The sequence below is a fragment of the Bombyx mandarina genome, chromosome 28 (genome assembly GCF_030267445.1).
Source record: "Bombyx mandarina strain Sakado chromosome 28, ASM3026744v2".
Taxonomy (NCBI): domain Eukaryota; kingdom Metazoa; phylum Arthropoda; class Insecta; order Lepidoptera; family Bombycidae; genus Bombyx; species Bombyx mandarina.
The window spans coordinates 9,124,874-9,151,991 of record NC_143233.1 but is presented as its reverse complement, the minus strand read 5'-3'; the positions used below and the strand labels follow the sequence as shown (position 1 = coordinate 9,151,991).

Below are 27,118 nucleotides of genomic sequence, written 5' to 3'. Positions count from 1 at the left end.
CCGTGAATTAGTTCATGCATCTAAGCAGAAAAAAATATTGTCCATATAAATACGAGTTTTGAACAATTCGCTTCAGCTCATGAGTGCACCTCACCTTATTTTAAGGTGTAACTTCCATCTAACTTTTACGATACACATAAAAATATATTGTAACGCCTTTCTACTCTCGTCCTCGCTGAAATATTTTACTTTTCTTCTATTTTTGTACTTAATTACGGATCGACGTGGCCTTTTATGTTTTTGGGTATTTGAGTAACATCTTTAATGTTGGGTTTATATGTTTATTCCTTTATAATTATGTTTTTGAAGTTATACTTCTTTAGGCGCGTTATGAAAAATTGATGAGAGTGAAATTTTACGATGCGCGCGCACCGTGACACAAAATTAACAGAATGAATTTGCCCACTAAATCGCTCATTACAATACGAACGACGTAACTTGGCGAGTCTGAACATAGCCGCAGGTGAACTTTCGTGCATGTACACTCGTAAAAAAGAAGTGTTATTAGCATTCATTTTTTAGTAATATAAATGACAAAATTATTATTTAATATAATTCATACTAAATATTATCAAATTATTAACGTTAAATATTTATTATTGACTATTTAATATTAAAAAAAAAAGAAATAAATTTAATAAAAATAAAGTATAACTTCTTACGCATGTACATAAGTTCACGCACCCTTTTTTTATTTTGTTTGGGTACGGTGCAGGGTTTTCGGTCTTAAATAATTAAAATGGGCAGTTAATGAGCAGGTACACTCGTGATCTCGATCTCATCGAACTATTAGTACTTGTTCCAAATCTTACACAGCGCGCAACGATACTCCTATTGGCTCCTATTTTTCTTTATTATCTGTGAATTTTTCACTCAATCACGACTTGGGCGCATTTATATTATAATTCCCAATTTTTTATCAAATTACTATCGTCGGATTTAAAATATATGACGTCACTTCCACAAACCGACTTATTATTTGTCCCCGAGCGTGGACAGTACCTACTACATCTTTTTAACAATCCGCTTTAGTGGAACTCTTAACTTATTCTCTCCCATTCTCACTGATTCGGTTTTGATCTGCAAACCCCACCTTATAGTAAGCAAGAAGGGATGTTAGGCAGCCCTAATAGAAAGGTATGAACTAAACCAAACTGCGTTGAAAACTAAATTTACCAGTATGGCCTATTGTAAGACCAACCAAGCTAGGTATGACTCTACTCAGCCTCTTACTGTCGCCAACAGGCATACGTTCCAATTTACATGGTTGAGACAGCCCTAATAATATAAAGAAAAAAAAGTATGTTTAAAAGGAACGATGAGTTCTCTTTTCGATGATAGTAATACCTTTCCGACAATAGGATGATGAAAAATATTATTTTTAACACTATATTTGTATATAGTGATCTTAGCAGTTGACACTGGCTTAAAAGTTGCGAATTTCTTTAAAAGGCTCTAATCACTTGTGATCATTAGTTTTATTATTGCTTAGTTAGGTGGACTAGCTCGTGGCCCACCTGGTTTTAAGAAGTCACCGGAGCCCATAGACATATAAAATGTCGCCACCCAACCTGAGACCAGAGTATTAAGTCACAGTTTTTACAGTACAACAGCTGTACCACCCTTCAAGCCGAAACGCATTAGTGTTTCACGGCAGAAATAGGCAGGGCGGTGGCACCTATCTGTGCGGACTCACACCTACCACCAGTAATTACGAAAATTATAATAATGCACTTTTCATTTTTATTACACGATCTTATCTTTTTCAACGTAAAAGTCAATGAACATTTGTTAAGTAAGTAATAGTACCTACTTGCGGAATTCGAACACCGTTGCGTCGCTTGATACGAATGCACCGGACGTCTTATCCTTTGGGCCACAACGACTTAATGTATGTCTTGAAAGCAAAATAATGCTACAGTATATTTATATTTAGTTTCGCTATATCTTTACCAGAATTGAACCTTCATAAGGGCTTGTGGAGAGCCTTCAAAAGGGACAATGGCGGAGGAGACCATTATGTCCAGTTCCACAAGTATGAGGATCTCGTTTATTTCGAAAGTACTGGCTTTTTTGACAGATATATTATGTTACTTGTAACTACACAATATCGAGGCATTGAACTGGATATAAAAATATTTCTTGTTTTTATTTGGCTTTTTTCGTGGTATGCTATAACTGATGATATGCCAAAACACGTATTGCGGAGGTGAGATTCCCAACTGAAACTGGAATGCACGAAAACATTTTAATTTGCATCTCAAAAAGATGTACATATTACGGCTTCTTGACGGAAATATCCGTGCGGACTCACAAGCCCTACGACCAGAGATACCCAAAATATTACATTTGCATTGCGCGGGTTCGATTTTTATTACACTATGTTATTCCTTTATTGTGGAAGTCATGCGTGAACATAATATAAGTACGTATTTCATCAGAACAATAATAAGCAGTAGGCAGCGGCTTGGCTCTGCTCCTGGCATTGCTGAAGTCCATGGGCGACGGTAACCACTTACCATCAGGTGGGCCGTACGCTCGTCTGCCTACAAAGGCAATAAAAAAAAAACCTGTATGCGATATTAGAACACCAGCCTAACACGATATTACTAAATGCACAGAGCGTCTTATCCTTTTGCAAGTAAACAGATACGGGTGCTGTATATAGCTATGTAATAATAAAAAAACACTAGAACCATAGTAAGATAATAATATCATTAATATACTGTATGTCCTGTCTTATCTGTTAAGTCCCGAGTATTTCGAAATTCAGAATAATAATAATCACCCAGGTGAATTACCTAATCTAATCGTTTTGAAAATTTGATGAAGTCACTGACCTGATTGAATTTTATAATTTAAGTTATTAACCGGCGCTCATTGATCAACCACAAAGAAGTATTTTGTATCAACAGCACGTCCGAAATATCGTATCATTTCTGATTTTACGAACGAAGGAGTTAAGTCTCTTACCATTGCCATCTTATATTGAGACCATGACTGTGTCGTATTAAACGCTAGCCCTGAATTTTTTTATTTATTGCTTAAGTGGGTGGACGAGCTCACAGGCTCACCTAATGTTAAGTTGTTACCGGAGCCCATAGACATCTACAATGTAAATGCCGCCACCTACTTTGAGATAATAGTTCCAAGGTCTCCGTTTTTATAGTACAATGAATAAGGATGGCTTAAGGATAAAACGCCCGGTGCTCGTATCGAGCCATGCGACAGTAATGTCCCAAAAACCTGCGGGCTGCTAACAATTTTCCTAAAGAAATACATATATGTACATGTATCTACATACATGGTGATTGGAGCTAGTGGTCACTGATAATGTAGGCGGGAAAAGACCACGAGGTAGAGGCCCGAAACGCTAAACCAGTTGACGAGATCCGCACTAACCTCGACACCACAGTCCACGATGCTCTACACTTGGCGGAACAAATTGTGCAGTGATCCAAAATAGACTCTCGGTGCGAGGAGGTGGTAACAACCCTCAGCATTGAGGAAACCGAAGCAAGGAGGAACATTTTTTTTGGTGGCAGGACCTCTTGTGAGTCCGCGCGGGTAGGTACCACCACCCTGCCTATTTTTGCCGTGAAGCAGTAATGCGTTTCGGTCTGAAGGGTAGGGCAGCCGTTGTAACTATACGGAGATCTTAGAACTTATATATCAAGGTGGGTGGCGCATTTACGTTGTAGATGTCTATGGGCTCCAGTAACCAAATAACATTGCTGTTAAGATTGAACATCTAAATATGGACGATTGACATTATGCTAATTGGCGAAGTTCTTAAATGAGGGGTGCACAAACCACCCACTGAACGACTCTCCGGCACTTCCAACCCCCTTTAGGTAACAAATAGGGAGTACAAAGTAGTCAGTGGTGCGTCCGCCCCAAGAATGTTTGACCAACGGTGTCGTTGGCGGTAATGACAGTTCGACAGGTCTCCGAGATAGCACCGCTCGTATTTCGGGATCACAAGCAGCCTATCGAGTCAGAACATGATACACTCAGCCACTGCCATATTAGTGACACCCTTATCACCGGTTTCCTCCGGTAAACACGATGTAAGTATATTTCGAAGTAAGCGTGAGCAGCCAGTACCTGTAACAGGCGGACATTAATAGCTCTAATAGCCACATAAGAAAATCTTCTGGTCACCGGCTTCAATTAGAGAATACAGAATATCGCGTATTGTTATCATTTAGTTTACTGTAGAGTTTTGTTCGAAATTAGTTAAGAGAGTTCATCTGTCCAATTAGGTCAGAACAAACAAAAATCAGTACACCATCACAATAGATATCTAATAGATTTAGTTTGGTACTGTGAACTTCACGCATTTTTCTAAAGCGGTCGAATTGGAATTTTCGTTGGTATCTTTTTGTTTTTTTTTATTGCTCTTGTAGGCAGACGAGCATACGGCCCACCTGATGGTGAGTGGTTACCGTCGCCCATGGACTTCAGCAATGCCAGGGGCAGAGCCGAGGCTTGTGGAGAGTGTTAATACTCTCCACAAGCCTCGGTTGAAGAAGGACATGTCATAGCGCTCGGGAAACACCGTGGAGGGGAGCTCATTCCATAGCCGGATGGTACGTGGCAAAAAGGAGAGGATATCTCGTAAGGAGATATTGTAATAATGTATTAGGAGAGGTTCATTCTTATTTCTTTACGTGAAAATGGATTCCTAACTGATTTATTTTTCAAGGAGCATTTTATTATTCAATTAATTGAAGATCTCCGGTCGGCGGACGATTTTGGTTGGAAATTTGAAAGGATTTAGGTCAGAGGATCTTGAAGATAATAGTTTGTTAAACTGCTGTAATTGGGTTATGCAAAATAATCGTGGCGTAAAGGATAAGACACACAATGTATTCGTATTATGGGATGCGTCCATGCCGATGTCACTATGCCGGGTGCAGCCGCAGATTCCAATCATCAATAATTATTTCGTACATAACCAATGCCTATTTTTAGTTCACATTCTAAGAGTTATATAACACGAATGTATATAAGAACGTGACTCCACGTATCGAGGTGAGTAGCATACACGTAGTAGGGGCTCTATGGTACCCTATACATTAGGATCCTATAACATTCAGCCGTTATATTCAACAACAACAGATTGATTCTATATTATTGAAATTACACAAACCACATTAACTTGATTGCTAACGTTACTAAAAAATATATATCACAATATGGGCCAAAAACAGATAGGAAATACGCGTTATTGTGGCGCATATCCCTTCGATACATACAGATTTCTCGAACTAACACAACTTGTATTATATGAACAGTCCTGAAATATTCAAATCACGACCGATCTTCATGCCGAGTTTGTGTGACGTCGGGAATTTCATTTCTTTCAGTTATCACGCAAATGTGATTTTAGAAAAGCGCCGACTCCAATATCCTTTTTGTTTTTTCATCTATTACTTCATGTGGTGCTGGGGGCGGTTTTGTTTGCTGAAACAGGCCACAGAATTTAATTTATTATATAAGGCTTCAATGGAATTACAATGAAATACTTTTTCGTAAATTCATCGGATGTTTCCACGACAGCTGTTGAGGTTGTGTTGACATTTTAACGACATAATGAACATTTTACGAATACCACTGTAGCTTCTATAAGAAGTTGCTTATCTCACCAATGATAGTGGACAACAAATCACAATCACCAGTACTTGAGTTGATATCTAATGCAGTAATGCAAACTCAGTACAAAAGACTGCCGATGACACGTTTAAAACAGAAGTTATTTAAAGAGGAGTGGTCGTTCATAGTGGGCTTTAAGAGGCTGGGCGAGAAATAATAGTTTCTATTTAAGTTGTTTGTAGGCAGATGACAATACAGTCCCCTTGGGGGTAAATGAAAATCATCGCTCATGAAAATCCCCAATATCAGGAGAACGGCCAAGTCACTACCTACCGCTGAGTACTTGTCGTCGTCGTGGCCTAACGGTTAAGACTATACTGTTGTGACTATACTGAGACCTTAGAACTATATCTCAAGGTGTGTGGCGCATTTACGTTGTAGATGTCTATGGGCTCCAGTAACCACTTTTGAAGTCGTCGTGGCCTAAAGGATAAGACGTCCGGTGCATTCGTGTTGAAGCGATGCACCGGTGTTCGAATCCCGCAGGCGGGTACCAATTTTTCTAATGAAATACGTACTCAACAAATGTTCACGATTGACTTCCACGGTGAAGGAATAACATCGTGTAATAAAAATGAAACCCGCAAAATTATAATTTGCGTAATTACTGGTGGTAGGACCTCTTGTGAGTCCGCACGGGTAGGTACCACCGCCCAACCTATTTTTTTTCTGCCGTGAAGCAGTAATTCGTTTCGGTTTGAAGGGTGGGGCAGCCGTTGTGACTATACTGAGACCTTAGAACTATATCTCAAGGTGTGTGGCGCATTTACGTTGTAGATGTCTATGGGCTCCAGTAACCACTTTTGAAGTCGTCGTGGCCTAAAGGATAAGACGTCCGGTGCATTCGTGTTGAAGCGATGCACCGGTGTTCGAATCCCGCAGGCGGGTACCAATTTTTCTAATGAAATATGTACTCAACAAATGTTCACGATTGACTTCCACGGTGAAGGAATAACATCGTGTAATAAAAATCAAACCCGCAAAATTATAATTTGCGTAATTACTGGTGGTAGGACCTCTTGTGAGTCCGCGCGGATAGGTACCACCGCCCTGCTTATTTCTGCCGTGAAGCAGTAATGCGTTTCGGTTTGAAGGGTGGGGTAGCCGTTGTAACTATACTGAGATTTTAGAACTTGTATCTCAAGGTGGGTGGCGCGTCTACGTTGTAGATGTCTATGGGCTCCAGTAACCACTTAACATCAGGTGGGCTGTGAGCTCGTCCACCCATCTACGCAATAAAAAAAAAAAAAAAAAAAAAACATCAGGTGGGCTGTGAGCTCGTCCACAAAGCTAATCAATAAAAAATAAAAAATAAACTTGACTTCATATTAACTCTTATAAGGTTTTTAACAGTGTTTAGTGATTTAGCCACTGAAAGTTGATGACCGTTAACGCGTTGACGACTTTGAGATGTGATGCTGAAAAAAGATGCTCTGTATTCCGTGGACAGCATGTCGAACTAACGCCTCAATTTTGCGAGAACTCAAAATCTCTTCGCCACTTTCATCCGAATGTCTTCGCAGAGTCCTTGAATAATTCGGTCACATTGCCAGAAAGACGGAAACTACCCCGAGAGCCCACCACCGCCCTGCTTATTTCTGCCGTGAAGCAGTAATGCGTTTCAGTTTGAGGGTGGGCAGCCGTTGTACTATCCAAAAAAAACTGAGACCTTAGAACTTTTGTCTCAATGTGAATGGCGGCATGTAAGATGCAGATGTCTACAGGCTCCGGTAACCGCTTAACACCTGGTGGGCCATGATCTCGTCCACCAATCTAAGCAATAATTTAAATATAGCAATCTTTTCATGTGGAGTCCTTGTTTATTAAAGCCTTGACAGCTGTTCCCATAGTTCGCGAACTGAGGCTTGCCACACGCACTCCTTACCAAAACCTCACTTCACGGGTTTTGGAAGGATTTTCATCTGATCAGTCCACTGCATAATAACATAACATAACTAATATCCATTGGACAGTAATTAACTGAATAAGTATTTGCCAAATTTTGTACAGTCCCCACTTTGTTAATGGGACGATGATAATGATCTTCCTTACACAGTGGTCCGCCCTTTAGAAGTCCTTCTTCCGCAGCGGTCCGATAATAACTGAATCTCCTTGCCCACATGCAGCCATTTTATGGCAACTAACAAAACCAGTGAATAAGCGACTTCAGCACTTTCACAAGTCATACTACCCTCAAAAGTAGTTTGTTATATACATTCCGTTTTTAATATTTTAAATTAGTTATATGTAAAATTATGTTATACCATATTTAATTTGTGTGATATAAATGTACGTAAATTAACAAGGGCTTCAATAAAAAAGGAAGTTGTTTTTTTATCAAATCCATCGACACGTATTGAATTTAATCTGTAATATCTTTAAATATAATATTTGCATTCTAGTATCGATAAGGCTCAAGTTCACGACTATGTTTCTCTTGTGGTTTTTCTTTTGGTACACTTATTATATGAAGAAGGAAGTCATGGCTCCGAAATATCCGGGAGTGGACCGGTATTACCTTCGTCGAACAGCTGTTCCGGCTGGCTGCTGATGGAAATGAATTCGGGAAGCTAACGGCCAACCTTCAAGATTAAAGAGGCACTAGAAGAAGAGGAAGAAATATATAAATGGTTGCTCAATGCGAGTAGAGGCCGCGAAGCGGTACGGTAATTTACCGTGAGGTGTTAAGGTGGCACAACGCGACCCTACAGCACAGGTTAAGAGGGTGCTGGAGTGAAGGTCGTGCGGGGTTACCGCACCATTTCGTATGATGTCGTTTGCACCCTAGCCGATTTTCTTCTCTGGGAGTAGAAGGCCAACGTTCTGTGCTTGCGCAGGGCGCAATATTTTTAGCCCGGGGGCCACACCCCGGTTCCCCGTTGCATCCAAGTGGTGAAATGGAAGGAGGCTGTTGGAAGAGATCCGCCGTGGTTCGAGGACAATGGGCGACAAGACGTGGTGAACTTTCGACTCATGCAGGTCCACGCGGAGCATGGCTGCTTCAGGAAGTACTTGTGCCGCATTCCGGATACCATCAGATCTGGCATCCCGACGACGACACGCAGCCGCGTGCTCGACCCGTTGGTGGATTGGTGAGGTGGTGGTGCTCTGTGACTCCAGTGCGCCTCGATAACGATTCCCTCTGACGATCCGTTAAAACTGCTAGGGTCAAAACTAGTGTAGCCGGTTTTCAGCGCGTATTCTATGTGGTACCGTAGGTCCTATCTTGCCGGTAAGGAGGAGCTTGTTGGGACTTAGTCGGTAGTCATTCTGTGAAGCCGGACATGTACGGCTCATACTGCGCGCCGTCCTCCGCTTCTTTTTCAAGGCGAAGTTTCCCGTGAAGAGGATATTTTCTCTTCTTTTTTGAAGACGCCGGAGTCCGACTTATCCCGGCCTTGATTCCTATCGGACCGGTATCCGTAAACTTTATTGCCCAGCCAAATAAAAAAAAGGCAAATGACCACTTCTGTATTTTTAAGCAGCTGTCTCATACAAAAAGGAGATCGTTTCAATAATGTCCTCCGTCGATTTGGTCCTAGTATTGCGTAGAGTTTGATGCCGAAAAAGCACCTGCATTCATATTATTTGGCATTTGGTATTATTTGGCATTGCTAAGATCTTAACGAAGCTGTTTGGTGAATGAATTGAAAAAAAAATTTATGCTTTTCTATTTGAAGGATGGTCGTCCAAAATAACAGTTTAGTGACTATGGGCCCTGACTTCGTCTACCATTCTTATCTGAAAAAGGACCACTTTACAACAAACTTACACGTTTTTGTTTTATATATCTAATTGAAGACAATGAAATTAATCAGATCAATAGCCCCAGAACGATTATAACGGCGGTGATAGCAAAAAAAAACCTCAGTGCGTATTCAGATCTAACAAAATGAAGTCAATAGCTTTATACTTCTTGTTATCAATTTTCGGTGTAGAATCGGCTAGGATTTTAGGAGTGTTTCCTATGCCATCAATAAGTCATCAAGTTGTCTTTCGAGCTCTGAGCATGGAGCTAGCCAGGAGAGGACACGAATTGGTGATCATAACGACAGACCCTGCCCTGCCAAAGAATAGACCGAAAGATAATATTACTGAGATAGATATTAGTCGTTCATACCAACTTTTGCGTAAATTCGATGAATATGCTGATAAAACTCAGCCGATTCAGAAACGTGGAGTAATTTCTGGAGTGGAAATAATGATTAGTGAGCATGCTGCAGGGGCCATGTTTATGCTGATGGCGGAAGTATTCAACAGCGAAGAAGTGAACCAGTTACTTCAAGACAAGAACCAGAAGTTCGATTTAATCATATCAGAAGCCATTATGAGTTTCCATTTGATAATCGGGAAAATCTTCAACGCGCCAGTTATTCTATTCTCGTCTTTGTATGGTCTTCCTGAAACTTTCGAAACTGTGGGGGCTGTGACGCGCCATCCGATTTTATATCCCCATTTATTTAGGAATAAATTTACAGATTTAACATTATTCGAGAAAATCCGCGAGGTCTACTATGAGGCTCGATTGACTTTGCTGTATTGGGGTCTTCAGTATGCTGAAAATAATTTCCTGAAGTCCCGTTTCGGAGAGAACGCTCCTACAGTACAAGAATTAAGGGAGAATGTCTGTATGGTGTTTTTGAATTCGTTCCCTCTCTTTGATAACAACCGACCGGTGCCACCTAATGTGGTGTATTTGGGAGCTTTGCACTTGCAAGCTGTTAAGGAATTGCCTGAGGTAAGTTAAAATCAATTGATGTAAGAATTTCCACTCAATTTTTTTCTCATGAAGCATTTCTAAGTGAAATGTCAAGAATACGATGAACTCTTTCACATTTTTCGCATTTTTAGACTTATAGAGACCCATTTCGAAATTTTGGATTTTGACTTTAATTAAAAAATGGATCTAAAACGACCCTCTTCAGCGACCCTTAATAATCAAATGACCAAAAGTAGCTTATAAAGGGACAGACTTATCCATCAGTCTCTTTCGTGCTTCTTTCTTCTAAAAGTGCGATTTATACGTAGTAGTACGTACGTAAAGTATCTAACTTTTCAAATTAATACCAAATCTAACTATCTGATAGCAGAAGCAAACTTAAATAATGCTTTTTCTTAGGTCATTTTCACTCAAGTATCACAGTGCGAAATAAGTAACGAGATGTTTTTACTCAAAACCCTACTAACTAAAAACCTTACTATTTATCTGTCATTTATAATATTTTTTTCTGAAACTAGTCATAATCATTCTCCTACCCTTCTTTCAGTCACCTGAGGTCCGCGCAACATGTTTTCTCCTTCCGTACTCCTCTACCATATACCATTTCTTCGCTCACTCCCCTCTTACACATTTCGTCTTTCACGCAATCCATCAATTTTTTCTTAGGTCTACTTCTTCCTCTAAAGCCTTCCACATTCATAGTTATAGCACTCTTAACAACCTCATTTTCATTTCGTCTCATCACATGTCCATACCATCCCAAACGCCGCACCTTTCAGCTTCTTTGTCACAGGTGCCACTTTCAGTCTTCCTCTAATATATTCATTTTTCTTAAAGTAATAATGATTATATTATTCTACATTAATATTACGTTGCCCTTTGCACTGAACCAATATTGTCATATTTAAAATGGCACGGCAATTAACCATCTATATCATCTAATATTTACGGCTTCACTTTACTAATCACATCTTATATTAAGCGTCGTTTTTTGGATTGAGTTCAATCTTTTATAGCAGCTTTTGTAACTTTCGAGAAGCTTATAAGCACAGCACCATAAGCGTCTTTACACGTTCAGGAAATCATAGCGAAGGATTGGGTTGGTAAAAAGTTAACCTTTTTATTCTTCCTTATTGCTTAGACGGGTGGACGAGCTCACGGCCCACCTGGTGTTAACATAGCGGAGTCGATAGACATCTACAACGTAAATGCCGCCACCTATCTCGAGACATGAGTTCAAACGTCTCAGTTTTTACAGTATAACGGCTGCCCCACCATTCAAACCGAAACGCATTACTGCTTCACGGCAGTAATAGGCAGAGTTTGGTACCTACTCCTGCGGACTTTTAACACGTCCTACCACAAATAATTATGCAAATTATACTTTTGCTGGTTTGATGACCTATGTAATAAACATAAATAAAAATTTCACAAATATGATTTCAGGACCTAAAGACATATCTGGATAACTCTAAGCGTGGTGTGGTATATGCCAGCTTGGGGACGAACGTGCGTGCTTCAGCCATGAGCAAGGAGTTTCTGGAAACTTTCATCAAAGCTTTCGAAGCTCTTCCCTATGACATATTGTGGAAATTCGATGGAGATGACATAAAGGCGTTTCCAAAGAATGTTCGTGTGCAAAAATGGTTCCCCCAAAGAGATTTATTAGGTACATCATCTTTTATGTTTTATGTAGCTTAAGATCGCAGACGAAAAGGTTGTTAAAATTATAACCTTCACCCTTACAGCAATAATAACATCACATGATCCTTGTGATTAGGACATTTTCTACAAACATAATTAGAATCGCCACATATCTATTGAGTAGTACGTACCGAGTGATACAGGGATTAAAATTCTAAGCGCCTGTTTACAAATCAAATCTCTGGATTTATTAATTTATTAATCCAACACGAACGTAAATTAAAAAAAATGTCCGCTGAATGGATCTAAAGATCGGGAAACATTATTTGTTTAACATTATTTTTTACTGGTGGTAGGACCTCTTGTGAGTCCGCGCGGGTAGGAACCACCGCCCTGCCTATTTCTGCCGTGAAGCAGTAATGCGTTTCGGTCTGAAGGGTAGGGCACCCGTTGTAACTATACTGAGATCTTAGAACTTATATCTCAAGGTGGGTGGCGCATTTCCGTTGTAGATGTCTATGGGCTCCAGTAACCACTTAACACCAGGTGGGCTGTGAGCTCGTCCATCCATCTAAGCAATAAAAAAAAATAAAAAATGTTTAAATAGTGTAGTTTCTGATAGCTTTGTGTCTTCCGACTTAAATTCAAAATCCTCGATATCTCGATCGACCTAATTCAAGTAATGTACTCACTCGCCTAATCAGCAGTTACTGTAGTGCAACTTATAGTACACCTGTCCCGGGCATCGAACTCTAATACCGCATTGCAACAGCCGATAACAAGAATCAGTATCACAAACACAGCGGCTACGAGTGTGTATCACGTGTCATGTGACAATCACGAGTGAACTATCATCGCCTAATACTCACGCGGTACGCACGCGAATTCATTATATGGATGCTCGTTGGATGGATATGGATTCACTCGTATGTCATAGACTGAATTCTAGCGCTTCGAATAATTATCTATACTACATCGCTCGCCACGAGTAAGCTTTTTTTTTTTTTTTTTTTAATGCATTGCTGTGTGGACGAGCTCACAGCCCACCTGATGTTAAGTGGTTACTGGAGCCCATAGACATCTACAACGTAAATGCGCCACACACCTTGAGATATAGTTCTAAGGTCTCAGTATAGTCACAACGGCTGCCCCACCCTTCAAACCGAAACGCATTACTGCTTCACGGCAGAAATAAGCGGGGCGGTGGTACCTACCCGTGCGGACTCACAAGAGGTCCTACCACCAGTAATTACGCAAATTATAATTTTGCTGGTTTCATTTTTATTACACGATGTTATTCCTTCACCGTGGAAGTCAATCGTGAACATTTGTTGAGTACGTAATTCATTAGAAAAATTGGTACCCGCCTGCGGGATTCGAACACCGGTGCATCGCTTCAACACGAATGCACCGGACGTCTTATCCGTTAGGCCACGACGACCACTAAAAGTCTAAGACTCTAGTCTAAGTCTAAGACTAAGCCGAGCGTCTTATCCTTTAGGCTACGATTGCACATGTACTTTCATTGCTACTTAGTAATCGTGATCTTTGTCAGACGTCATATATTCAAACTGCTAACGTCCATACGTTATTATCATAATTCTAAGGAAAATGATTGATTTTTCGTGATAAGCTTGCTTGATATGCGGTGGCAAAACGTCTTAAGCTGGATCCTAATCCATAATTAAGCATTAAGCAGCAAATGCCTGGATGATGATCACGTTTCTTTATCTTTTTATGTGATGTACCGAAATTTAGTGTTCATGGCAGCGGCATTACGCTGTACATGAAATCGTAAAGTGGCAAAGACGGAAGTATTGGTATAGAGAATCGTGTATACATAAAAACTGTATTATTGTGGTGATAATATTTTAAATAGTATTTACCACATACCACAGCAATATTCGATTAAGGAGACCTATATAAAGGGTATTGAATATCAATAAAAAATGAGGTTAATTAAAAATAAACAGTATGAATTAGTATTTGTACTGATAAAAGTTTATTTATTCGACGCGTGTTCTTTGCACGTTTGCGGAAGGAGATCCTTTGTGCACGTGATTTGGTACATCGGTGATAAGTAGCGGCCATAATCACCACATACCATCTCACCTGTACGCTCGACTGGTTTTGTATACAACCAAACAAGAAAAGTGCGATATTAAAACTGAGGTAGGTAGATACCGATGTAGGATCAACTACAAATTTTTTGAACGGATCTCTGTCCTGAAAAGTGACTGACTTTGTACGATAAGGCAAGGTCATTGTCCATCTGTGAATTGTTATCATATTAAGTGGAATCCTTTGAAGTGACATAATTCTTAGTTGTACAACTGTTACAATCTTTAAAATGGGACGAAAACAAAAATAGAAACATTGCGAAACTCGTTCGTAAGCCTGGTACTTAATTAAATGATAGCATGGTCATGTAACTCGAGTATAGTTGACATTTTAGCCATCAAGTCTAGAATACCAACCAACTCTTGTGGGTATCGTAAAAATCGACCAAGAATTCGTCACAGAATGGCCGGCATTTTGTGAGTATTCATTACACCAGCATATTGTGATCGCCAACCTGCATTTACTGGTAGTAGGATCTATTGTAACCACGCACGTGTAGGTAACATTCTGTCTTTATTTGCCGCAAAGTACTCATACGTACTAGTTTGAAGTGTGGGACCGCCATCATGGAAACATTGAAGACTACTGGTGGTAGGACCTCTTGTGAGTCCGCGCGGGTAGGTACCACCGCCCTGCCTATTTCTGCCGTGAAGCAGTAATGCGTTTCGGTTTGAAGGGTGGGTAGAGACATTCACGTTATGATATTAATAGGCTTCACCATTTTCCACCAGAAATTCACGCACAGACACACTTAACAAAGATAGTCTGGGTGTCAAATGCCTTTAACAAAGACAATGCATTAGTTAGGGCTATTGACCTCTAGATCAACAAGGATAAACAACAGCTAATTTCAACTTATATAAGTCACGACGATATAATTCTCTTCAGACATAGCTATTCCAGCTCAGTTCGACTGCTGAACTATCTAAGTCCTTAATTCAATACACACGTGATGTGACGTCTTTGACTGACCGCCCCGCAAGTACTCGAAATTTTTTAAGTATTCATCATCATCATCATCATCATCAGCCTTTATCTGCCCACTGCTGGACATAGGCCTTAAAAATTAAACTATTGAAATTTATGGATTTGCATAATTACTTGATTATACTGTATAACGTCAAGTATTCTGGGGGAGATGAAAGAGAAGAAGCTGAGATGGCTCGGCCATGTAGTGCGAATGGAGCAGAATCGGGCTGTAAAACGGGTGTATCGAAGGGGCGTCGCCCCGTAGGGAGGCCCAAGTACCGCAGGTCTGACGATGTGGAAGGGGATTTGCGCGAGCTCTAAGTGCCGGACTGGCAGGGTGTTACGCAGTTGGAGTCGTTTAGTGGGTGGACCCTAAAATTCCTTGGGCCCCGCGGTCTGCTCCCGACACCTTGCAGATCGTCAAGTTCTACATACCCCACGCGCCCCCTAGGCTCGGGGACCACGTAGGAGGTTCAGCTCCCAGCCCGAAAAAAAAAGGGTGTTTGTTACGCAGCGCCGGGACGAATTGCTGCGGCCAAGGCGAAGTCAAAGCGCGTTGCCCTTTGTAGGCAGACGAGTATACGGTCCACTTGATGGTGAGTGGTTACCGTCGCCCATGGACTTCAGCAATGCCAGGGGCAGAGCCAAGCCGCTGCCTAGTGTTAAGTGCTCTCCACAAACGACGTTTGAAGAAGGACATGTCATAGCACTCGGGGAACACCGTAGCGAGCTCATTCCAAATTGGTTCCAAATAGGTGTAAAATTTTATCATTACCTACCCATATTTCTTATCTTTTCTATGGAATATCGTTTGGATTATACACAGATTGTTCTTAATTCTCATCGTAATATCGCAAAATACTTGTAATCCAATACTAAATAGGTTTCTTTTTTCTATTTATAGTACATCCAAACATTGTGGCTTTTGTCACACAAGGCGGGCTCCAATCAACTGATGAAGCAATTGATGCCGGAGTACCTCTAGTCGGAATACCTTTAATCGCAGATCAGTGGTACAATGTTAATAAATACAAAGAACTTGGGATCGGTATTAGTTTGGATTCATTCACAGTTAATGCTGAAGAATTGGCTCAAGCTGTCAAAACTGTGGCTACAAACAAAAGGTATGATTTTTTTTTTTATTGCTTAGATGGGTGGACGAGCTCACAGCCCACCTGGTGTTAAGTGGTTACTGGAGTCCATAGACATCTACAACGTAAAGGCACCACCCACCTTGAGATATAAGTTCTAAGTTCTCAGTATAGTGACAACGGCTACCCCACCCTTCGAACCGAAACGCATTACTGCTTCACGGCGGAAATAGGCGGGGTGGTGGTACCTACCCGTGCGGACTCCCAAGAGGTCCTACCACCAGTGAAATAATTCATGCTTTTGATTGAGAAGTTTTTAAATAAGTTAAATGTCATAGTTGTAGTTCTTTAAACAAAGAAATCCGTATACAATTAACCTACGACGTATTCGCTGTAAAAATTTCCAAAGAAACCCATAAAATTTAAATCTCACCACAATCACTGTAGTGCTTATTTAAATACCATTTTAATTGGCAGCAGGCTTGCGAGAAGTTGCTCCAGTAAAACAAAGTTATGGAGTCAGTAGCTAGACGTAAATTGCGTTTTTTGATTTTTTTAGTATCCATATTTTAACTTAACATCTTAGTGGTCGTCACTACTGCAAATTCTTCAACAAAATACAGTTATAACGACGTCAAACACAAATTCTTTTCCAATGAGTTCGTGCTGGTGAGCCAACAGTTCAACCTGGTGTTTAATTTGTTTTAGAAAGTACAACATGAATGGAACACAACATGAGACATGAGATCGAAGCCTCATATATCTTTCTCTGTTTGTAAGGTTGACCGGAGTAGCTCTTTTAGCCTAACATAGGATTACGATTATTGTAGTTATATTAGGTACTTCTAACGTTTCTAATACTTCACAATTTTCACGGTAGTTAGGACGATGGCCAGTTTTCATCTAGAATAATAATAATAATAAATAAATAAATATTTACTAACAATCACGCCACGTTAACTGGTCCCGTGGTAAGTTCGTAAAGAACTTGTGTTACAGGTACCAGATAACGGATATAAATGTAAGATTTTTATTATACACATACATATATTTAATAGACATCCATAACCCTGCAAAAGACATTTATATTTATCATACAAATATCTTCCCTTGGCGGGATTCGAACCCGCGACCCCCTTGTTGACCACTACACCAGACGGCCGTTAATGTCTTAGGAGAATTTTCATTTGTTTGTCGTATTGTTTTTATATTCCTTATTTTAACAGTACAAGTATACTAATTTAATTTTACCAATATCCGACAGTTTTAAGAACAACATCGCGAAAATCAAAACCCTGATGCACGATCAGCCTCTGAAGCCATTAGAACGCGCGGTCTGGTGGACGGAGCATGTACTTCGAAACGGAGGATCCCAACACCTTCGTTCGCCAGCGGCCAACATGAATTACTCAGAATATTTTATGTTAGACGTTGTCTTAGCCTTATTAGTTTTATTCTTTACTGTGATGTCGATACTCGCTCTCATTGCGTACAAGCTTTTTGGTATATTAAAGAAAATGACCTTTAGTGGTAAATTAAAAAGTAGTTGAGAAATAGGTTTAGCAATATTTTTAATGTTAGTAATAAAGTTTCATTTTAGTTCATTATTTTTTTACCATTAGATTTAGATGAGAAGAATGAATTGGTTTGCTCATTGTGGAGATTAGCATTTATAAAGGGCACCGGTAAATCAACAATATCTAACATTAATAAGATCGATTAATATTCTGCGGGCTTAGTGATTATTTTGCAAACATCTTCATCTATGTGGTTTTGTTAACAATTTTATTTAGTGTGAAATACATGATCTTGAAATAATACAAAAAATTAGATGCAGGTGAATTCATGACCGTCGGCCGGTCTCCGGACCGTCGAGGCGGTGCGCCCGGTCCTCGCGGAATGGGCGAACCGTGACCAAGGGCGTCTCATCTTCCGGTTGACGCAGATGCTTACCGGCCATGGGTGTTTTGGTCGGTACCTGCATCGTATCGCCCGGAGGGAACCGACGATGGTGTGCCACCACTGTGACTGCAACGAGGACACGGTCGAGCATACGCTCGCACATTGCCCCGCATGACTGGAGCAACGTCGTGTCCTTGTCTCGCAAATAGGACCGGACTTGTCGCTGCCGACCGTCGTGGCCACGATGCTCGGCAGCGATGAGTCCTGGAAGGCGATGCTCGACTTCTGCGAGTACACCATCTCGCAGAAGGAGGTGGCGGAACGAGAGAGGGAGAGCTCATCCCTCTCCGCACCTATCCGTCGCCGCCGAGCCGGGGGCCGGAGAAGGGCTTTTGCTCGACTCCGGCCCCTGTAGATGGCGGCTTCCCCCCGGTGAAGGTCAAGGGGCGACCTGAGGGGGTAGAGGCCGCGCGGCGCGCTACCAGCACTCTAGCGCGCTGCCAAGGAGTTACGAAAGAGCGACCGGTTGGCGGTGTATCGCGTCCCGACCCGGCAGGCTGGTTCTGGTCCATCGGGGTATTCCGGGACACCAGCGGCACCGTCTGGGCGGCCTGACGGGCTGCCGTACCGAGACGGCCGACGTTTCAGAGCCTTCGATTCGCCTCGAAGGCTCCGTCGGCTGGGCGTCCTTGGGGTGAGCCGCGCTGTCTGGTTGTAGTGTTGACCGCGGTAACCCCCCCTACCTCATCCGGGTTCTGACCTCGGAGGGGATCGGACGTCGGGTGTAAGAGTGCTGGGTTTACCGTTTAGTGGGTGGGCCCTAAAATCCTTGGGCCCGCGATCTGCTCTCAACACCTGCAGATCGTTGAGTCTCACATACCCCGCGCGCCCCTTATGCGCGAGGACCTCGTAGGAGGTTCGGTCCCAGCCCGAAAAAAAAAGAAGGTGAATTCATGAAATAAAAATTAATAAATTGTAGGCCGTGTGTCCAATAAGGTTTTCGGGACAACCAACATGATAGGACCTGTACTACTGCTCTCAAATATTAGATATTTTGGGTCTCTTAACTGCTGTGTCAGATATTTTGGATACTCTATCCAAGTACGTACTTCTTCATATCACTGGCAGAGACGATCTTGAATCGGCTTGTATGAGTTTAAGTAAGATTCCCTTCTGCCTAAAGCAAATCCTAGAGTACTTCAGATATATTACGAATGTGGTGTGACTGCACGTTTCGCTTCAACCAATCGGGATGCACGTCGCATATTTATAATTAACATGAAAGTTAATAAAAAATACTATAATATCTTGTAGTCCTAGGGTACCAAGTTGATACATAGGGCCATCACAAGTTGCCTCCACACAGCCGAGGATAGGCAGGAATGGCGCAGGATTACACAGAAGAAATTTGTTAGAGGTCTTTTGAAGTCGTCGTGGCCTAACGGATAAGACGTCCGGTGTTTTCGTGTGCGATGTACTGGTGTTCGAATCTCAGGCGGGTACCCATTTTTCTAATGAAATACGTACTCAACAAATTTTCACGATTGACTTCCACGGTGAAGGAATAACATCGTGTAATAAAAATGAAACCCGCAAAATGATTAAACTATTACATAGCTTTTATCGCGGGCGTTGAGCGCGGGGACTGAATCATGAAATTCCGTAACGAAATAAACCTAACACCCCTCACTCCGCCTACCATGTAGCGCGCGGCGTGACGTCGCACTGGATGGGCATCATGAAAAGTCTGCCCATCTCTCTCTCGCGCGGTCTGGTTTATGAGTGCGAAAGGGACAGTTAATGTTTTGCTTTTGTTAGTGTTTATAAATACCTATATAGCGTGGTCTTATTTTATGTTTTAATTTTAAAGTATTATTGTCTAATTATAATTGCATAAGTTGATAAAAAAAATGCTATGCAATAGCTTTACCGCGGCAGTCCCCGAGTGCCACAAGTTTGTTTTTAACTTTCGTAATTACTGGTGGTAGGACCTCTTGTGAGTACGCACGGGTAGGTACCACCACCCTGCCTATTTCTGCCGTGAAGCAGTAATGCGTTTCGGTTTGAAGGGTGGGGCAGCCGTTGTAACTATACTTGAGACCTTAGAACTTATATCTCAAGGTGGGTGGCGCATTTACGTTGTAGATATCTATGGGCTCCAGTAACCACTTAACACCAGGTGGGCTGTGAGCTCGTCCATCTAAGTAATAAAATAAAAAATGGCCACGACCCTCAGCATTGAGGATTATCGACGCAAAGAGGAGGACCCTGTCTTGCGCTTGCTTCTTGACATCACTCCAGGTCAGGTTGGCAATCCTCATCTCACTCTCCAGGGTGCGTCGCCAAGTGTGTACAGGGCGATCAAGTCTTGTCCTGCCAAGCGTTTGCCACAAAAACGCGGTTAATGCTGCGTTGATTCCGCTGCGCCCTAAAGCGTGTTCTTTCCGAAGCGATTTCCGATGAGCAATGTCTTGCGCGATGGGGTTTTGGTCACATTTAGTTTATATAATATAATGTAGATAATATGACGACAGATCCATGTGGATTTACACGATATTTTAAACAAAATCAAACCACATGTTCATTGCCTGTTTCTAAATTGAGATATATAACGCCAAGTCTATTTTGATCCAAAAATTGATCTGCATCATCAATTTAATTTTTAGAACAATTATTTACAGCATTCTTTATAACAAACAACTAACGGCCCTCCCTTTCTTCAGTAGTTATCACAGATATGACGAAGATAACACAGAGCACTAAAATTGAATTTTATTCTATCACAGCTGTCCCGTCCTGGAAGGCAGGGTATATGGTTTCGCGCCAGGAATATGCATAGGTTGCGGGCCTACAATACATTCTACTGCCTAAAACATTCAACTTTCTAGTCTAGTAGATCAACCCATGCAAATAATAAAACATAGTATTCGTAACAAATTTCATTTCCATAAAAATCCATTGGAAGATAAAAGTCCATAACAAATAGTATTGACGAATAAATTTATTATATTATAATTTTTTTTTTATTGCCTTTGTAGGCAGACGAGCATACGGCCCACCTGATGGTGAGTGGTTACCGTCGCCCATGGACTTCAGCAATGCCAAGGGCAGAGCCAAGCCGCTGCCTACCAATTCAGTAATTCAGTAGTTCAGTAAATAAATTCAGTAATTAAAATAAAAAGCACTCTTGTAATATTGCCAAATCATCATTAATTTAATAATTCAGACAAATAATTATCAATGTCATAATATAACAATGGATTTAGATTGACATACTATGCAGTTCAGTTTGTACGTGTATATTTTTTATCAATCAGTTCATTTTGTAAGCTTATGCACTGCACAAGTTTCGATAAGGACGATAGTTAAAATGAATATAGTAGTGTTTTCTTTATTGTGTGTGGCCACAGTCGAGCCTGCGAGGATTTTAGGAGTTTTTCCTATGCCATCAATAAGTCATCAAGTTGTCTTCCGTGCCTTAACTTTGGAACTGGCCAAGAGGGGTCATGAATTAGTCGTTATAACCACAAATCCGGTCACAAAAGGTAACCCTATAGCCAATCTAACGGAAATAGACATAAGTGAATCGTACGACCTCATTAAAACACTTTTCGAGCTATCTAAGGATATGAATCAATTGAAACGTGGAGTCATTAGCGACATAGAAACGATGGTCCATAGCCGTTCTACAGAAGGGATGTTCTTCTTGATGGCTCACATGTTTAAGAACGATGAAGTCAAGAAATTAATGCACGACAAAACGCAGAAGTTCGATTTGGTTATAGCTGAAGCTATATTGCATACTCATTTGGTGTTCGGTAAGATTTTCAACGCTCCCATAATTTTGTTCTCGTCGCTGTCTGGTTTCCCAGAGGTATTCGACATTATGGGAGCGGCCACGAGACACCCGTTTATATACCCGAGCATCTTCAGAAACAAATTCAGTAACCTCACCTTGCTCGAGAAATTAAGGGAGATTTACTATGAGTATAAACTGACCTCTCTGTATTGGCACGTGGAGCAGTTGGAAAATCAGATGCTGCAAGAAATGCTTGGAGATGGCGCTCCAACTGTGAATGATTTGAAACAGCATATTTCCATGTTATTTTTGAATACTTTTCCTATTTTCGATAACAACCGTCCTGTGCCTCCCAGTATTGTGTATTTAGGAGCTCTCCATCTACAGCCAGTGAAGGCATTACCTGAGGTAGTTATGATTTCTTGTTTTAAATACTTGACGTGTTAATTAAACCGTAGATGATGTAAAAATTGTAAATTTACCAAAAAACTGGGAACACTCCTTTTAACCGTATCAGAACTATATATTTATTTAATTTGATGAAGGTTATTAAATTAGGCTAAGTTTTATGTGATAAAATGTGACACGGTTTTGGTATTGAAAGAAAAATAGTTTTTTCATTACTGAAAACCAGAGAATTCAATGAAGTAATATATATGAATCAAGGTGTTAAAATAAACAAGGAGTGCTCTCTGGTCACATAAATATTCATCGGATGGTTACTCAGAATATTGGAGGTATATTTCTTCATTTACCAGAGAAATTATGTTTTTCTCCATTTTTGGTGTTTTATTGTTGGGAATCAGCAACAAGGCCATACATGTCTTTGTTTTTGCGAGTATTTCCAAGACACTTGTTCTGTTCTATAGTCGCAGGGTAGTGCATTACATGAATTCATTAAATATATAACGTAAGGATTGACACCAATCTTGAAGCAAACCGGAACCAATGACTACTTCATTTGAGAAATAGTCGGAATTGTGAAATTCTATAATTAATCTGAAAATTTTAAGTCTGTTGCATGATTTATCGTCAATAGTAAAATTAGATTATATAAAATTAAAGTGATTGGTACCTGTCGTAAGTTTCGATCGACAGAATGGAATTACTCGATATGGATACGTAAGATTATTTGAGTTATTAAGCCGAATTGTGTTTCGATAATGCAGTACGACTTCTAGCGAAAATTAGTAATTGACTAAATGAGTAATTTAGTTCTCGGAACTAAATAGTAATTACGGTCAACGGGCTAAAGGAAATCGTTACATAGCATTAACCAACAATTTACCATTAATTTCAATTTTTTTTCAGGATCTTAAGCAATATCTGGATGATTCGAAGCGAGGAGTAATTTTTGTCAGTCTGGGCACAAATGTAATCCCGGCTCTAATGGAAAAAGACTTGTTGGACGCATTCAGGAAGGCATTTGAGATCCTACCTTATGATATATTGTGGAAACTGAATGGAGTTAAACTAGAGAACGTATCGTCAAACGTTAGAATACAAGAATGGTTCCCACAAAGAGATCTTTTATGTAAGTCTTTTGGCAGGAATTGATTGGCGATCTCTCTGGTCACATGAATCTTATCCATCACCATAGGTTATTGGTGTTGCAACGAGAATAGTCTCCAGTTTCAATCATAAAGTCTAAATTGCATTGTATTCGAACAGGTTCTATCTTGAAGTACGTGAACTGTTGGCAATCACCTGGGTTTATAACACGGCCTAGTTGCAAGAGTAAAAATAGTTGACTTAGGAAATATTTTTTTCGGGTGGATGAAGAGAAAAAAATTGCCGGATATTAATAGTGCCACCCTATTTGTATGGGTAGGTGTCGTAAAAAGCGACTAAAAGTGTCACTGGAGAATAGTGAATTTAATTGAAACAGTGAGAATTTAATTATTACACAAGTATCTTGCGATTAATCGCAAAATTTTTGTACTGGTGGTAGGACCTCTTGTGAGTCCGCGCGGGTGGGTACCACCACCCTGCCTATTTCTGCCGTGAAGCAATAATGCGTTTCGGTTTGAAGGGTGGGGCAGCCGTTGTAACTTACTTGAGACCTTAGAACTTTCTCAAGGTGGGTGGCGCATTTACGTTGTGGATGTCTATGGGCTCCAGTAACCATTTAACACCAGGTGGGCTGTGAGCTCGTTCAACCATATAAGCAACAAAAAAATTAAAAAAAACTGCTAGGAATTTTTTCGAGTTACCCGAAGATCTCTTATGTTAGAGTGTTTTGTCAAACTACACAATAGTAATATTTTGAAGTTTTACGATAATATTATTACAACTTAGGATAATTTTTTTTGTAAATTTATCATTTTTTTGAAGCCTTGAAACAAGCTTATCCTTTGTAATCTATACTAATATATAAATCTAGTGGTTTTTATGGATGTTCCGTTATAACTACTGAACCATGCATCCGATTGACTTGAAACTTGGTATCCATGTTTTTTTTTTTTTTATTGCCCTTGTAGGCAGACCAGCATACGGCCCGCCTGATGGTGAGTGGTTACCGTCGCCCATGGACTTCAGCAATGCCAGGGGCAGAGCCAAGCCGCTGCCATGCCGCTAACATGCCTATTCATTAAGTACATGTATTTAGGCTAATATTTATATGAGCGTTGGACTCCCTACACCAGTTGCGGTCGCGTTAATCATGAGCATTTTTGTGGGGGTGAGAAATACTAATGTAAATTTTAAATGCCCGGCAAAGCGGACGGGTACAGCTAGTCTTTAATAATTATGTAGCAACGTATAATGTAAGTTTCTATAGATGACTGTGTAATTACATAGCAAAGGAATTTCGTGGTTTAGGGTATGTATTATTGCCGGATTTTTTCGCTTGATAAAAAAGTACTAAAATCTATATTTACATATATGTGTAAGTTTATAATATATGAATTTGAATTTATTACGTCGTCGGCAACCATGTTTAGTTTTAATTTTTGTATTTCAGTAATTGAATCGACTTTCGTTCATTGCAGTTCATCCGAATATCAAATTATTTGTAACCCAAGGAGGTCTTCAGTCGACAGACGAAGCTATTGATGCAGGTGTGCCCCTGGTCGGCATACCCATGCTAGGTGACCAATGGTATAACGTGAATAAGTACGTCGAATTAGGAGTCGGGGTTCAAGTCGACTCTCTTATTATGAAGGCTGAAGATCTCGTGGAAGCTGTTAATACTGTCCTCAGTAATGATAGGTAAATATTTGAACATAAGTGTGTGACGTTAAATTTTTTAAGTCGTCGTGGCCTAAAACATAAGACGCTCGGTGCAATTGTACTGAGTGATGCGATTATGCACGTGCGTACAAATTTTTTCAATGAAATGCGTACTTAACAAATCTTCACAAACGACTTGCACGGTAAAGGAATAACGTCGTGTAATAAAAATAAAACCTGAAAAAGTTATAATTTGCGCAAAAACCGGTGACCGAATAAGTAGAATGGGTCTGACTCCCTGACGTACTTTAGAAGAGGATCCTGATCGGCAATGCGTCGTGTCAGCAGGCTGGTTCTGGACCCAGCGGGGTATCTTGGAAACAGCGGCACCACCTAAGCGGCCTTGAAGGGCTGCTATCCCGCGGAGACCGGTGTGTGACAATAAGCCTATCTGCTTACACTAGCCTCTTTTCCTGTGTCGGTAATATTTCTGTACCTAGTTAAATTTAACACACATTTCACAGATATAGAGAAAATATAATGAAATTGAAGGCCGTGATGTATGACCAGCCACAGAAACCAATGGACCGCGCTGTATGGTGGACCGAGCACGTACTGCGTCACGGAGGCGCGAAACATCTGACTTCACCAGCTGCCAACATGCCTTGGACAAAGTACTTTATGCTTGATGTTTTAGGACTTGTACTGACAGCTTTAGTGGCCGTTTTGGTAACGGCTATTTTAGCGGTCTATCTAATTCATAGGATATTTAAGACACTTAGCAAAGTTAATAAGCTTAAAATGAAGTAGTTTATTCAAAATTGTAAACCAAAAAGTATGTCTTTTCCTAGGCAGCGCCTTGACTCTGCCCTTGGAATTGCTGATGTCCATGAGCGACATTAACCACTCACATGTAGGCCGTAGGCTCGTCTGCCTACTAGGGCAACAAAAAAAAGAATATGTTGGATAATTGTGACCAGGATCCTAATTATAATCGGATTTTAAAACAGAAAATACGGGTATCCGCCTGGTCTAATTGAATTATTGCTACTAATTCCCCTACCATTCATCTGTAGTAGTAAAATCAAATTAAAATTTCAATATCTGTAGCAATGATGTTAAGACATGAGCCACCCCGGTAGGTACCGTTATCCTGCTTATATTGACCACGTTGCTCTTTGTAGCTTTAAGTGTGAGACAGTTATACTCCAAAATTTAATTGAGTCCTCTTGTGTCAGGGTGGGTGACAATATTCACGTAGTTCTGTCTATGGGGCTGTGGCAAACTAGCATTGTACGACTGTCAATCTGTATACATAAAATATGTATATCTAGAGTCACTTATCCAAACTTTTTCTGTTTAGTTGCGTAATTTAAGAGAATGTACATTTTATTAGTCATTTTTCAAATTTTTAACATCTTATCAACGATATTCGACAACTTAATATAAATTGAGTGATATAAATGTAAAAGTATTCAAACCTAGTATGTATTAGTCATACATGAAAAAATAGCTTTTAGTTACATTTAAAGTAAATACTAAGGTACTTAAGTTTTAAAAATTAAATAACATGACTAGTTTTATTTTATTTGGTAGCTTGTTTTATTTTAACTCGGTTTTAGGTATTTTTGATAAGTTACGCTGTTCTCAAAATCAGATGTTTTTGTTTAGTTATATATATATGGTAACGGGAGTAAAGCGGGAACGTTAATAACATCCAAACCGATCTAATTGTTAATATCTCTGGCACGCAATTATCGGTGACGGTCGTTGAGACGAGACTAGATCCTGCTGGATAGTGAAGAAGGCCCTGAAGAGTAGCGGTCAGAATTGATGCATTGATGGCCACATGGACCCAAACCAAACCAAACTTTCTTACAATAACTATTACCAAAAGCACTATATATTCCTAGTATAGGTATAGAGGAGGATATCAATCAAAATATTCAGGATATTTTGATTGATCTCCCCTGGTTCTGATGTCTCCTAAATGGGTATGTGGAGCGAAAATGTACCCGCTGGAAACATATGAAATAGGAACAT

The 27,118-nt window shown here is 40.4% G+C and overlaps 2 protein-coding genes across 2 annotated transcripts; both read left to right on the top strand.

The window, feature by feature from the left end:
* Positions 1-9,512: 9,512 nt before the first annotated feature.
* Positions 9,513-17,805, top strand: UGT340C2 (UDP-glycosyltransferase UGT340C2). The gene is made up of 4 exons (XM_028179550.2): positions 9,513-10,396; positions 11,825-12,047; positions 16,017-16,236; positions 17,468-17,805. Exons 1-4 carry the CDS (start codon positions 9,551-9,553, stop codon positions 17,751-17,753), a joined length of 1,575 nt encoding a protein of 524 aa, XP_028035351.2. The 5' UTR covers positions 9,513-9,550; the 3' UTR covers positions 17,754-17,805.
* A 3,517-nt stretch (positions 17,806-21,322) lies between these two features.
* On the top strand, positions 21,323-25,903 carry UGT340C1 (UDP-glycosyltransferase UGT340C1). The gene is made up of 4 exons (XM_028179552.2): positions 21,323-22,312; positions 23,216-23,438; positions 24,895-25,114; positions 25,600-25,903. The coding sequence occupies exons 1-4, from the start codon at positions 21,383-21,385 to the stop codon at positions 25,883-25,885; spliced, it is 1,659 nt and encodes a 552-aa protein (XP_028035353.2). The 5' UTR covers positions 21,323-21,382; the 3' UTR covers positions 25,886-25,903.
* The last annotated feature ends 1,215 nt before the right edge of the window (positions 25,904-27,118 follow it).